Source organism: Rhincodon typus, chromosome 4 (genome assembly GCF_021869965.1).
Source record: "Rhincodon typus isolate 14 chromosome 4, sRhiTyp1.1, whole genome shotgun sequence".
Taxonomy (NCBI): Eukaryota; Metazoa; Chordata; class Chondrichthyes; order Orectolobiformes; family Rhincodontidae; genus Rhincodon; species Rhincodon typus.
The window spans coordinates 92,909,154-92,924,742 of NC_063335.1; the positions used below are offsets into that span (position 1 = coordinate 92,909,154).

Sequence of the window (15,589 nt, forward strand, 5' to 3'; positions counted from 1 at the left end):
CCTCTGATGCTGCTTGGCCTGCTGTGTTCATCCAGCTCTACACCTTGTTATGTCAGATTCTCCAGCATTGGCGGTTCCTACTATCTCTGTATGTAACTTCACTTCTGTTGGCACTACATAATCACCACATAAATTCTTACCAAAGATACAAAAACATTAGATAATAACAGAATTTTAAGTAAATTTACAACAGTACAGTAAGGATTTGTAGTCATATATTTTGATTTCTAAACTCTTTATGTGCTTTCATTATTTTCAAAATTCATAGCCCATCTTTCACCCAGCCTGGAGTTGCGAAGAGTTATCCTGATGAATGCTTCAACTTCAAAGGTAAGAATTTCATATGAACTGCCCATCATTGCTGTGGGTTGCAAAAAGATAAATCAAAATTGATGAGAAAACATGTTTCAGTTTAGGGTAAGGATAAAAAAAGCGAAGTAGTTATTTGAGAAACAGTCAGATATTCTGGTGGGTGGGAAGGTAGGTTTGTGTGGAAGGCTCAGATGGATTGACTGAAGTGCCTCCATCATTGGAATTGGATTGTTTAAATATGTTGGTAATGAAGAGAATGTACTGGAGGTGAAGAATAATTCACCTACACAGAGGTGATGATGGTGATCCATGTACAATGACATGATGCCCCATGTTTCAGGATGAAACTTATAATTGGCAGCATCTTGAAAAGCGATGAGTTGAGTCTCAACTTCGACAGGCCAACAGTAGGAATGGAATTGTGGCATTGGTACTGTGCAATGAATCTGAGTTAGAGGATCACTAATGGGCAGTTTTTCTATGCCCGTTTCTAGTTATCTGCGAGATCATGGTTGAGCTGCCTTCTTTAACTGCTACAGTCTTTGTGCTATCATGCTTCTAACGTGCTTTTAGGGAGGAAAATTTGGAAATTTACTCAACAACAGGGAAGGAATGGAGATATATTTTCAGCAGATTATGTGCAACTTGGAGAGTAACTTTCAGGTCGCTGACACAGGTAGGTTTCTAGACTGAGGTAATACTTTAATGTCCTGACTGTTCAAGTTGTTGTAGCACTGATCCTGATGGGTAGTGATAGCAAATTTTCATTTAATTAGAAACAGTGGTGATTTAGTGGTGGAACGTTGCTTTCAAGAAGTGGCGTAGGAATAGAGGGCTTTCATGGAGCATTGATCGTGTCCTTACATCTGAGCTAGTCCCACCTGCACCAGTGGTGTGTAATACTATCTCTGAACAGGTTGATTAAAAATATCTACCCTGAGGAACAGGGTCGGGGGAGGGGTCCCTTCTGGTACAGTGGTAATATTTCTACATCTGGACCAAGGAAGTCCCATCTGCTCCAGATATGTGTCATAACATGCCTGAACAGGTTGATTAGAAAATATCCTGTTTTTATTCTTATTTTACTTTCTCTTATCAGTTGGACTTAACTACAGAGTTTCTTATGCCATTTCTGAATACAGTTAAAAGTCAACTACAGCTCTTTGATGTGGAGTCACACATAGGTCAGGCCAAATATGGATGACAGATCACCTTCCATAAAAGGTGCTAATGAGTCAGATTGGCTTTTCAGTCAACATTTTTTTTTTTATTCTGATCACCATGACTGATCGGAGCTTTATATTTCAGATTTATTCTAATTAGTTATATTTAATAGTAGAGCTTTAACTCATTTACTCTACAGCTTTAGTCCAGGCCACTGGATTACTAACACAGTAACATTACCTCTGTTCTACCTTGCCGTATGATAGGAGGATGTATTTTGCACACATACAAGGCTGTCATAGGAAGTTAGGCAGGTTGGTCACCCATGGTTAGCCTCCAGCCCAGTCAAATTCTCACTTAGTAACCATATCTGAAAATTTCTCAAAAGTGGTCAGTGATTATAATCACGAGCAAGAACTCTCTTTAACCTTTCCTAAATTGAAAAACAAAAAGCCTTCAAAAACTGACCCAACTTCTTTTTTCATTTAAACTAGCCAACAGTACAAGCTAAGAATTAAATCTTGATCTTGTGACACAGTAGTAGTATCCCTACCTTTGAACCAGAAGTTTTGGGTTAAAATTCCACTTTGCCTAGACATGTCTGAAGAGGTTCATTTAAAAATATTTTAAATCTTGACCTAGCTGGGATGATTGCATCAGTATCATACATGTGCCTATTAAACTGGCGAGAGTCTTTCAATCTGGACTTGAGAACATCCAACTAAGACAGACACAGCTATGATGACAGCTATGATGGTCAATAACCTGCTTACATTGACAAACCAGACTTAAACATGAGGAATAAATTGGACAGGTTATTCGAAAGATGCTGACGCCTGAGGCACTGTCTCTCAGCAAGGAATTGTCGGCTAGCTGGGGATGGAGGGAGAGGGATAAACATTTTGACAGATTGATTTCAGATCAAATTATTGCTTCACGAACATGTGTATTGTATCAATGTACTAAGGAAAACCCCACCCAAGAATTAGTGACTATAATTAAGTCAGCATGGCTTTTCATGCTTTTAAATCAGACTAACACAAGGCTAAGTGCTCATTTTTATCTGGCACGAATAAGTTTAGAATAAGCACTTATAATTAATTAGCATATTCAACATGGAAAATATCCCGAAACTCTGAGCAGCTGGCAATGTAAACTGAGTAGGAGTGAAATGAAACATGACTTTTTGCTGTATTTTTTTTTCAGATGAATAACGTTGAATTAAGAAAAAGATGCAATAGAGAATAGTCAGAATTTTTGAAATTTCTGTCCCCTTCCATTATGTCATTCAGTTTGTGTTAAACCTGTACCAACAAAAGCACAGAGCCTTAAATTTAATTTTAATGAAGTATGGATTATTTGTGAGTACTGTTAGTGGAAAGTAATGTGAGAGGCAGAAGAGTGACAATATTTTTCCACATCCTCATGATGTGCCCTCCCTTAGAACTTGACAAAAATGCACTCCAATTCAGTGCAAGGAGGTTTGGCTAATTTCAGACCGGCTGCTCAATTTGGGATTTGAACTAATCTTAATATTAATTCCAAATTCCATTGAAGTGAACAGATGCATCTTACTGTTATGTACACAGACTAGATATGCTTTACCGTAGTTGGAGTCATACTGAGCTCAAGGAAGATGGTTGTGATTTTTACAGGTGAGCTATCTCAGCTCCAGAAGTTCCTCAGGGCAATGAATGAAAAGTGCTGTAGACTGAAATAAAACCAGAAGATGCTAGAGAAATTCAGCAAGCCTGACAGCACCTGAGGAGAGAAAAACAGAGTTGACATTTTGAGTTCAATAAGACTGTTAAATTTTTATGCCATTGAGAGAGAGGAAGAGGGTTTGGATGGAATAGCTGGTAAGGATACAAAAGGAAAAAAAGAGTGCTAATGGTGATATAGGAGCTCTGGAGGTGTAAAATAATTCTGAATGATTAGTGTGTGAAGGAAAAAGTGGGTTTGTTCTGCAAAAAATAGAATTTTTTGAACTCCATGTTGAGTCCTAGAGGCTAAGACTATAAAATATATGAGCAGAAACAGGCTAATCAGTATATCAAGTCTGTTCCACCATTCAATAAGATCATGGCTGACCTGAAAGTCCTCAACTCTATTTTGCTGTCATTTCCACATTACCTTTGATTCCCATAATGTTTATGTATCTATTTCAGCCTTGACCTTAACGGCAGAGTCTTGACAGCTCTCTGCAGTAACATTCATCACCCTCTGGGAGAAAAAAAGTGCCCCTTCGTCTCTGTCTTAAATGGGCAAGTCCCCTCCTCAGATGTCTTCTGGTACTGGGTTCTCCCACTGGCAAATGCAACCTCTCCGCATCTACTGTGTCAAACCCATCATCATCCTGACTTGGAGATCCTACCGTGGAAAGTGGGTGAAATCAGTCACACAAATCTGCTGATATCAGCAGGATTGAAAAAAGTGACCATGAAAATTTGACAGCACAATGGCTCAGTGGTTAGCACTGCTGCCTCATAGCACCAGGAACCTGAGTTCGATTCCACCCTGGGGCTACTGTTTGTGTGGAGTTTGCACGTTCTCCCCATGTCTGCGTGGGTTTCCTCTGGGTGCTCCAGTTTCCTCCCACAGTCCAGTGATGTGCAGGCTAGGTGGATTGGCCATGCTAAATTACCCGTAGTGTTCAGGGATGTAGATTCGGTGGGTTATAGGGAGATGGGTCTGGGTGGGATGCTCTGAGGATCAGTGAGGACTTGTTGGGCCAAAGGGCCTGTTTCCACACTGTAGGGATTCTATGAAGCTGCTAGATTGTTGAAGTAGTTTCATCAACGCCTTTCATTAGCATAATAATACTAAGAACTGCGGATGCTGGAGATCTGAAACAAAACCAGAAACTGCTGGTGAAACTCAGCAGGCATGGTAGCATCTGTGGAGGAAAAAGCAGAGTTAACGTTTTGAGTCCGGTAATGGGCAATAACACTGGCCTACCCAGCCACAGTGTATCTCCTGAAAGAATTTTTTAAAACAATGAGTTTTTCAACAATTTATCTGTTTTCCACTGATTATTTTGGTTTCTTCTGTTACAGTTTCAGAAACATCTAAAGTAATAAAAATACCAGATAAATCTTTTCAGAAGTAAAAGCTTACAATTTGAGTTCTAGATAGTGATCACTAAATTCAAAAAGGAACCCAATGAAAATACTGTTATGTTGCTTTAAACACCAGAGTTGTACACATGATAGAGCTGGAACAATCTGCTGATAGGCTCTGGTCCTCAAGGGATGCATGAACCTTTCTCAAATTCAGCTTCCTTGGCTGTGATGTAGCACAGACTAACGTTTTGAAAATGGAAATATTTGAAGTGTACATTAAAGCCACCCTGCTGATAAGATTACAACATGTGAGCTAAATTTACAGAGTCTTACATTCCTAAACACTCATGTAAGCAAGAGATTCAAAACGTTGAACAAATGATCATTTATTTCACTGCCCTCTGTTTCCTCTCTGAATAGATTTCAATAAAATTTTAAGACCCATTGATAACTGTGATCAGCATAAATCAGGACAAACCTGTTTTTGGTAATGGAGGAAGTCAAAATCTATGTTAGCTTTGTCACCACATCTTTTTAAAGTGAAATATTAAATTATTCTGTTAGAAATTAGACTCATTTTACTTTTGTTTTCTCTTTCAGAACCTGCCAACCACTATTGTGAAAGAGCAGGAAAAGGTGGGACATATCCACGGCAGTATCACGTCTCAAATCACCGCAAAGACTATAGTGATGGTAAGTTAAAGCACAGATTGTTTGAGATTCCTGTTCAAGTATGACCATCCCAGCTTTGTTGTTTAATTCCCTGGAGCAAAGATTAGTACCTTTGTATCCGATGAAAAATGCGGAATATTTGTGTTTTTCTGCTGGCTAGCTGCTAGCTGCAAAACCTCTTTCCTAAATCCCAAAACATAAGTCTATTTCATCATTTAATTTGATTTAACATCATAAAACCTGAATTTGTTCCAGTGAAAATGGGTTAGAGGTTGCAGAATTAACTACCAGCTAACTTCAGGAAAACAATGGAAACAAAACATTTGGCATGCTATTTTAAAAGTGCTATTATATTTTCATACATATTCAAAAATTCTGTTTTTTTTAGAAAACAGTCTCCTTTGCAGTTGGAATTGTTTGACACTTGTTATACACAATTGCAGGGAGACTAGGAGATCATTAATACCAGATCCAATGGTAGCTGCTCTTTGTGTCAGAACTTGCAGAGTGTTGGCAGGCAGTCCAACTTTGAGCACTTCCTGGACCCACCCACTGCCCACACACATGCATTTTTTCCAGTGGGTGTCAGGGAATAGTCATTTGCTGTGAGAACTGTGTTTTTACTTTCCACCTCTGGAACTCGGAAAGGTTGAATTGAAAATGTTTGCTCTCCCATTTCCACTTTCTTTATGATCAGGTAGCTCAGCACAGGTGGATGAGTTGGGTCTTTTGCAGAGATGAGATTAAGTGCGCATTGGCAATGAACATACGAACTGAACTATTGACACAAGTTTTATTAAAGGTTGCTGCACTTTTGTTTTCTTCTGACCTTTCTGTATTTCCTCTTGTTTCTCACTTCTGTTTATAGCTGTACCTTTCTAAATGGTAAAGAACATTTGTTTCATGTAATGATTGCTCTTTAAATTAATTTGTGTCGATGAAATGAATCCAGCTCAAGCATAAAGTACTCTGATGCACTTAATTATTTAGCAAAATTGACTACAGCTGAGTGGTACTGCTGTCAGCATTGAATAGGGACATCATGGGTTCAAAGCCCTTCTCCAGAACCTCAACATTGCACTAGTGAGGGGGTGCTGCATAGTTAGAGATAATCTGTTTTGGATGAAAAATTAAACCAAAGCCATGGGTAGAATTTAATATTTTCCCAGAAGCAAGAAGGGAATGTAGTGTGGATTCTGTTTCATCAGGCGACCAGTTGCAGGATGGAGATTTCATCGCTTTCAAGACCCTGCCTCCTCCCATCATGATTAAGTTGAGGGCATGAAGGATGGAGCATTCCATGGGCCAATTGAGGACCTTACTGGCTGCATCCTGTTGCCACCGGTATTCATTCATTCGTGGGCAGAGGTTTTGCAGCCCTTGGAGACAGGAGATTTCTCCTGAAGGAATGGTAATGGCAGAGTTGCTGCAACCATTAAGTTTCGCCCATGCGTAAATTCTCAGATTCAAGATTCCACTATGTTAATTGAAGAGTAATAGTTCATGTGTCCTGATCATTAACCTATTTGCTTTTGTAAGGTAAGAACAGACAATGCTGGAGCAGCCTCTGTGACTGCCAGGTTATAAAAAATTTCCATCATGTTCTGCTTTTATTTACTTTTCCAGCATTAACTGTATTTAGAACATAGGACATAAGACTGTATAGCACAGAAACAGGCCTTTGGGCCCACAGTGTTGTACCAAACATGATTCCAAATTAAACTAATCCCTTCTGCCTACCTTTGGTCCATTTCCCTCCATTCTTTGTGTATTCATGTGCTTATCTAAAAGTCCTTTAAACACTCCCATATCTGCCTCCACCACCTGCAAGCACGTTCCAGACTCCTACCGCTCTCTATGTAAAAAAAAAAAAAAAACTTTCCCCTCATGTCTCCTTTAAACTTTCCCTTCTCACTTTAAATCCACACTCCCTAGTTTCAGACATTTCAATTCTGGAGAAAAAGATTCTTACCGTCAACCCTATCTATGCATCTAGTAATTTTATAAACTTCTATCAAGCCTCCTCTCAGCCTTCACCGATCTATAGAAAACAACATTAGTTTCTCTAGCCTTTCTTTATACCCTCTAATCCAGGCAGCATCGTGGTAGACCTTTTCTGCACCCTCTCCAAAGCCTCCACATCCTTCCTGTTAAAGTGGCGCCCAGAATTGAACACAGTACTCTAAATGTGGCCTAACCAAAGTCTTTTAAAGCTGCAACATGACTTCCTGACTCTTGCACTCAGTTCCCCGACCAGAAAAAGCAAGCACGCCATATGCCTTCTTTACCACCCTATCTACTTGCGTGGCCACCTTCAGGGAGCTATCGGTTTCAACCCCAAGAACCCTCTGTACAGCAATGCTGTTCAGGGTCCTGCCATTAACTGTGTACGTTTCCTTACCATTTGATCTCCCAAAGGGCAGCACCTCACACTTAGCCAGATTAAAATCCATCTCCATTTCACCACCCATATCTGCAACTGATCTATATCCTGCTGTATCCTTTAACAACTTTCTACATTATCCACAACTTCACTGATGTTTGTATCGTTTACAAACTTACTAATCCATCCATCTATATTTTCATCCAAGTCATTTATGTATACACAAAGAGCAGAGGTCCCAATACAGATCCCTGCGCAATACCATTAGTCACGGACCTCCAGCCTGAAAAAACACCATTCCACCACTACCTTCTGCTTTCTATGGGCAAGCCATTTCTGAATCCATGCGGCCAAGTCACCGTGGATCCCATGCAACTTAATCTTCTGGATGAGCCTGTCTTGTCAAAAAAAATCCACATAGACAACATCCACTGCTCTACCCTCATCGATCACCTTAGTCACCTCCTTGAACAAATTCAATCAAGTAAGTAAGACTGACCTAGCCTGCAGAAAGCCATGCTGACTGTCCCTAATTAGGCCATGCTTTTCCAAATGCGCGTAAATCCTATCCCCAAGAATTCTCTCCAAAAGCTTCCAAACCACCAACGTGAGATTCACCAGTCTAAAGTTTCCTAGATTATCCCTATTTCCCTTCTTTAACAGAGGAACAACATTAGCTACTCACCAGTCCTCCAGGACCTCTCCAGTGGCTAGCGAGGATACAAAGGTATTGGTCAAGGCCCCAGTAATTTCCTCTCTTGCCTCTTTCAATAACTGGGGTAGGTACCCTCGGGCCCTGGGGACTTACCCACCGTAATGCACTTCAAGACACCCAACACCACTTCTTTCTTAATCTCAAAATGCTCTAGTGTATTAGCATGCTCCACACAAATCTCACTATCCTCCCTGTCCTTCTGTTGAGTGAATACCAACACAAAATACTCATTTAGGAGCTAACCCACATCCTCTGCCTCCAAGCACAAGTTCCCTGCTTTATCCTTAAGTTGTCCTACCTTCTCCCTAGTTATCCTCTTGTTTTTAATCTATGTAATGTTACATATTTTGCTTTTCTATTTCTGTTTTAGTGAGATCTTGTGTACAATCTGATTGACATGTTTGCCTACATCTCAGGAAAGCTTCTTTCAAATTGCAGTTCATTTCTTGTGAAGTGATGTGAGATGTTTCGCTCTGTGATACTTTTTCCTTTCTGTCGTAATCATTTTCACTTTTAGGGAGAAGAACATTTCCCCGGAGCTTCATCCATCAGGAAAATCTTTTCCAACTGGTTCCTTCCAGTCGGTCTCACAGTGCGAACGGGGACAGCATGGGGAGTACCTTGCAGTATGACGAGAGTCGAACAATTCGATGGAGCAGTGAAGACAAAAGTTGCCTCAAAGTTCACGACAGACATTTGCCTTCAGTGTGTAAGTAAATCTGCAGCTGTAACTGGGGTGGGCTGCATGGAGATGAGATGTAAAGAATGATGATGAAAGTGTAAATTATGTTCTTAAATTATGGTTCAAATTTTTTGGTCACTATGTATAAGGTCTTCTGTAAAGGTGAAAGTTCCCTCTTTTTTGCTCCTTTAGCATCTGCTAGAAAGCATAGAAGGCATTAACTGAGGAATTGTGCACATTGATAATGTAGTTGCACACAATGATCAAAGGAATTGTTATTTCTGGAATATTACGGAGGGGTGTCATTCATGGGTGTAAATTCGTACAGATGAAATGGACCTAGACGCTTCTGGAAAGTCAGATGGATTTAACATAAGGGAAAGATTTTTCTGGTTGCTAAATGTTGCAGAATTATAGAAGCAAGCACTTACAATGGCACTGTAACATTGCTATTGCCCCGATTTTAAATGCAGACCGTGTGGATAATGGGGTGGGCTTGGGTTGGACATCCAGTTTACATCTTTCACTTGAGCATAACATTCAATCGTTCGGATCTAAATCTGGACTTGACCCGCAACTGTTCTCTTCTCACAGATTAGCTTAGTTTAAAGTTGAGGTTATAAATCATGTAAGGTGAAAAATATCTCTGGTGATGTGATACATATATATTCATAACAAATGGTTTAAAATAACTTTGTTACACCAACAGAAACTTAAATGCAAACTGCAGATTAGCAGTTAGACAAAAATATAATTCCCACATAGATTTGGGGAATATGCCGAAATGCCTCCTTCTTTAAATGATTGCAACCAGCATTAAGTGGATTGTGAGTAACTGTGTGCCACCACGCGGTCATGGTGTGGGGCTGTTGCTGAAAAGAAAGGCTGTGACAAATTAAGAGATAACAGTGTGTGGAGCTGGAGGAACACAGCAGGCCAGGCAGCATCAGAGGAGCAGGATGGCAGCATAATTAGAAGCCACCAGTGCTTTAGTGGTCACTCAAACTGAAGTCATGTTAGCTCAGCTTGCTGCCACTCAAGCTCACCATCTGCTGCAGGTACTAGTTTGCACAGGAAGCTGTCAGCAATCTGTCCTCCAACACATTGCTGAGGCACCATTTTGAATTGTGGAGCATAATCCTGCTGCCCTCTCTCAGGATGATCACCCCAACATTTCCACTTTGGGCATTGACAATATGTGGGTTGTGCACAAGAGTTAAGCACATAATTTCTATGTAGATAGTGCATTTAAGCATAATAAAATGTTTCCAGATGTGTCATAGAAATTTAATAAAACCAAATTCAACACCAAACATAGGTAATACTAGGCAGGTGGCCAAAAGCTTTGACAAAGAATAGGGTCCCAAGGAAAGTGAGGTAGAGAGTAGGAAAGTTTTAGGGAGGAAATTCTGAATCTTAAGACCTGAAGAACTGAATACACTACTCCCAATAGAGTTTTAAAAGGCCTACTCTTATTAAAGAATTATAGAGTTTTTCTGTATTAATCATTCTTATTTTCTTTTGAAGTGTAAATAAAGGCATACGGCAGGGAGTGCACGGGAGGTGCATTTTAACTGATCTTTTCTTCTAGCAGTAGCCCCTCGAGCTCCCATCAACTGGAGACTGGGGAAGTTCCTTGGCCGTGGAGCATTTGGAGAAGTTTACCTGTGCTATGACGCAGACACAGGCAGGGAACTGGCAGTCAAGCAAGTGGCTTTTGATGCAGATAGCCAAGAGACAAGCAAGGTTGGTGAATTTGATCCAAAAAGTATGAGTAAAACTGCCTATTACTCACAAATCATGTATTCTTGTTAGATGTGCTGGCAGTTAAGCAAAACGTCTGTGCCTTCCATTGAATGTTCCATGATTATAATTAGTTCCAGGAAATAGTTTCATCCTCGTTTCAACCGGGATTACTTCTTGCTAATGTAATTTGCTCTTCTGTCATATTTTAAAGTTCGCATTTTGATTATGATAAGTTTTTATTGTAGATCACGAAGAATCTTTCAAAACAATTGGCAAAAAAAAGAGAAAATGCGGAGAAATTTTCAACCAACAAGTTGCTACAATCTGGAATATATCACTAAAATGTTGGTGGAAGCATTCAATACTAACTGTCAACGATGAAATTTGACATGTACTTGAATAGGAAAAGTTTGTGGAACCATGGGACAAAAGCCAGGCAGTGGGATAAATTGGGTAACTCTTTTAAAGAACTGGAACAGACACAGAGCTTCCTCAGGACCTCCCTAAGGCTAAAAGATTCTGTGAACATTTATTATGCAGATGCTTCGTATTTAATAATTTTTATGAACTTGGGTTTGAAGGATTGTGGATATGTTTGCATTTATTTTGATGGGTCACTGGAAAGGGACACATTAGAACTTTTTTAAAAAAAAAACATTTCTTGGAAACCACATGGTTTCAGATAATTGCTGGTCTAGATTGCTTGAACTCACTTCAGGAGAAACACCCATTCTTGTTTTATGACTGGGTTTTATTGTTTTTTTGTTGTAAGAGCATTTGTAGGTTTGGATTTTGTTTGTATTTTCAGTTGAGGAAAGATTGCTCAAGAACAAGCTGCTCAGCTCATGTCTCTGAAGCCCCTTTGTGGTGAAATATCATTGTTCTTCAGGAAGAGTGATAAAAATTTTTGTCATTGTATTTTCTAGGCAAGTTGTGCTTGCCAAACCCTAGATACACCAGTACATGGTTAGTGACTTGATGACGTGCAAAAACACAAGATTGAGATAGTTCTAAATAGAATCCCTACAGTGTGGTAGCAGGCCAGTTGGTCAATCAAGCCCACACCAACCCTCCAAAGCACGTCCTACCCAGATGCAGCCCCTTCCCTATCTCTGTAACCCTATATTTCCCATGGCTAATCCATTTAGCCAGCACATCCCTGGACACTACAGGCAATATAGGATGACCAATCGACCTAACCTACACATCTTTGAACTGTGGGAGGAAACTGGAGTAGACGTGGGGAGATTGTGCAAACTCAATACAGTCTTCAAGGGTGGACTCGTACCTGGGTCCCTGGCACTGTGAGGCAATGCTAACCACTGAACTACCATGCCACCCTAGCAGAGTTCTATGCTTTATCCCTTTGCTTTCAAGAATAACTACCATTGGTCAGAAAGTGATTTTCTTTTGACATGCATCCCTTTTTTTTTTTGCTTTTTACCTGAAAAGTGTTTTTGTATATTTTGGGGGTTATTTGGAAGGCTACCATAGAAACATAGAACTGTAGAAAAGTTATGCACTAAAAGAATTCATTCAGCCTACCATGTCTGTGTTAACTGAATAAAATAGTCACCCATTTCAATCTCCCTTACTAGCATCTGTTCTACAGCATTGCAGGTTACCGAGATTCAGGTGCAGATCGAACTCTGTTTTGAAATAAATTGAGGATTTTCACCTCAACCACCAAACTGGGCATTGAACTGGGCCCCTGTCCATTCTATCCAAGGCCCTCATTTTGTACATCTTGATTAAGTCACTCCTCAGCCTCCTGTGTTCTGAGGAAAACAACCCAAGCCCTTTCAATCTTTCTTCATAACTGCAATTTTCAAGCCCTGGAAACATTCTTGTAAATCACTTCTGTACTTTTCCTAGAGCGATTTTGGCCTTCCTGTAACCTGTTGACCAAAACTGTACATAAAACTCCAACTGAGGTCCAAGCAGTTCTTATACAGTTCTAGAATTATGTCCCTGCTCTTGTACTCCATATCTAATGCAGTGAAGGAAAGCATCCCATATATATTCTTTTCTACCTCCTCTACCTGTCCTGACACCTGACACCTTCAGGGTCCTGTGGATATACGCTTCAAGGAATCTTACTTTCTCCATCACCCTCAGTATTCTCCTTGCGCCCATTGTATTGCTTTGTCTGCCCTCAGATGCATAACCTTGCGCTTTTCCGGATTGAGTTCAATTTGCCACTTTTCCATCCACTCAACCATACTACTTTCATGCAGTTTACTGCCTTCATCTTTACTATCAAGTACCCAGCCAATTTTTATGTTGGCTGCAAATTTCCCAACCTTGCTTCCTACATTTAAATCTAAATCATTAATATACCCTGCAAACAACAAGGAACCAAATGTGGATCCCTATGGAAGACGACTGGAACGTGATTTCCAGTTGCAAAAACATGTCAACCATTACCCTTTATGTCCTGTCTCAGAGCCAATTTGGACCCAACTGGCTATATTTTCATGTATCCCATGACCTGCATAAACATTTATGTTTTCATAAATTGTGTGTTAACCAATTACTGCATTTTCATTAAATTACTTTCATTTTACAATAAATTGATAAATTTGTGTTTATTAAAGAAATCTGCATTATAAGTATCTTATTCTAAGTCTTGCGACCAACTCTGCTGTTCACACCCCACGTTCTGCAAGGATTCAATCCCATTTTTCCCGTTCCTTTGCCTACATCGTATCAGTTCGGATGATGCCACCTTCCAAAGTGGCGCTGCTTACATGGCTTCCTTCTTGCATAACCATGGTTTCCCACCCTCTGTGGTTGGTAGGGCCCTCAACCACATCCGACCTATCACCCGTGCTTCTGCCCTTGCCCCTTCCCATCACTCAAAACAGCGGGATCGGGTCACCGTTGTCCTCACTTTTCATCCCACCAGCCTCCGCATTCAAAGCATCATTCTCCGCCCTTTCAGACAACTCCAGCAGAACACCAGCACCAAACACCTCTTCCCCTCACTCCCCCTGTCAGCCTTTTGCAGGGACCATCCCCTCTGGGACACCCTAGTCTATATCTCAACCACCAGCACCACACCCCCCCTTTCCCATGGCACCTTCCTATTTAACTGCAGAAGGTGCAACACCATCTCCCTGCTTGCCATCCAAGGGCCTAAACAGTCTTTCCAGGTGAAGCAGCATTTTGCCTGTATCTCCTCTAATCTGGTGTAAATCATTTGCTGCACCCAATGTGGCCTACTCTGTACTGGAGAAACCAAACACAGATTGGGTGACCGCTTTGCAGAACACCTTCAGTCCATGTGCAAGCATGACTCTGACCTTCCATGGCTGGTCCTTCAACACAGCATCCTGCTCGCATACCCACTTATCTGTCCTCAGCATGTTGCAGTGCTCCAGTGAATCGCGCGCAAACTGGAGGAACTACATCTCATCTTCAGATTTGGCACTTTACAACCGTCTGGACTTAATGTTGTGTTCAACACCTTGAGATCGTGAACCCACTCTGCTTCCTTCCCTTCCTTTTAGCTTGTCACATTCTCTGTCACCATGTCCTCTCACCTGTCCCTCCACTCTAGTGGGACCATCTGTTCTTTTCAGCTTGGCAGTTAGACACCCCATTGTCTGCCATTCTCACGTTCCAATCACTTAATCTGCACTGTCAACACCCCCTCTCCCCCCGACTATTGTACAAATGGTTCCCTCTCCACACTTCACATCAGCTCTGGCAAAGAGTCATCTAGACTTGAAACGTTAGCTTTGTCTCTCTCCATGGATGCTGCCTGACCTGCTGTGATCTCCAGCACTTTTTGTTTTCTACATCTGCAGTAATTTGCTCCTACCTGAAGGTGGGTAGTATCTTACTACTTTCAGTTTAGACTATAGTATTTGCCACACACAATCTGGTTTCCTTTACATTGGCAAGCCCAAATGCAGACTGGGTGACCACCTTGTGGAACACGCTGCTCTGTCCGTGGGAATGACTCTAACCATTTCAATAATCACCTTGCTGTCATGCTAACATTTCTGTCCTGGGCCTGCTGCAGTGTTCCATTGGAGCACAATACAAGCTTAAGAAGCAACATCTCTTTTTCTGCTTAGGCACTTTACAGCTGCTAGGACTTAATATGAAGTTGTACAACTTCAGAGCTTGATCGCATGCTGTCAGTCCTCCATTTTCCTTTCATTCCTCATCCTCCTATCTCCTCCTTCACCCACAGGCTTGTCTTGTTTCTTAATTAATTTGCTCGTAGTAGAGAGGATCCATTCTCTCCCTTTCACCATGACAATTTACATCCATTTTGGCATCTTTAATTCTCTTTCTCCACAACTAACAACCTTTTTGTCTTTTGCACTGTCTCTGCACCACCTGTTTTCCTTGCCTCTCCTCTGCCTCTGTCAAAAGTATAAAAGAAAAACATGCTGGAGCCCTCTTCACCTTTCAAGAAGAGTCATACCAAACTCAATGTTTACTCTGTTTCTGTCTCCACAGTTGGTGCAAGAGCTCTTGAGTTCCTCCAGCATTCTGTGTTTGTTTCAGATTTCCAACATCTGGACATTTTTTGCTTTTATTTCCTCATCATTTAATTGGCTGCGTTCCCTCCAAAGCCAATGCTTTCTTCCTAAGGTGTGTCCAAAGCTAAAAAATGCTACAGCTCAAATCAGGGTTTTTCACTACTTAAGCATGATTTTATGCTTTATCTAATTTCATGCAGTGAGCTAATCCTTAAGACATAAAGCACCTCATTCCATTAGCCTTTCTATTTTTAGAACTGTGTATGATATTTTAATGTCCTTTTATTTTTGGAAACATGAACCTCTTTGAACTGCTAGTCTTCAATGGCTAAGACAGAATCACTTTTTTATGCT

The 15,589-nt window shown here is 40.7% G+C and overlaps 1 protein-coding gene across 1 annotated transcript in view; it reads left to right on the forward strand.

Annotated features, from left to right (window-relative positions):
- Window positions 1-15,589, forward strand: part of map3k22 (mitogen-activated protein kinase kinase kinase 22) — a 53,085-nt gene that overhangs the window by 19,937 nt on the left and 17,559 nt on the right. The window contains exons 8-11 of the mRNA XM_048596172.1: window positions 269-330; window positions 5,139-5,231; window positions 8,826-9,017; window positions 10,582-10,736. Coding sequence (XP_048452129.1) covers window positions 269-330; window positions 5,139-5,231; window positions 8,826-9,017; window positions 10,582-10,736 — 502 coding nt within the window. The remainder of the gene's footprint in view (window positions 1-268; window positions 331-5,138; window positions 5,232-8,825; window positions 9,018-10,581; window positions 10,737-15,589) is intronic.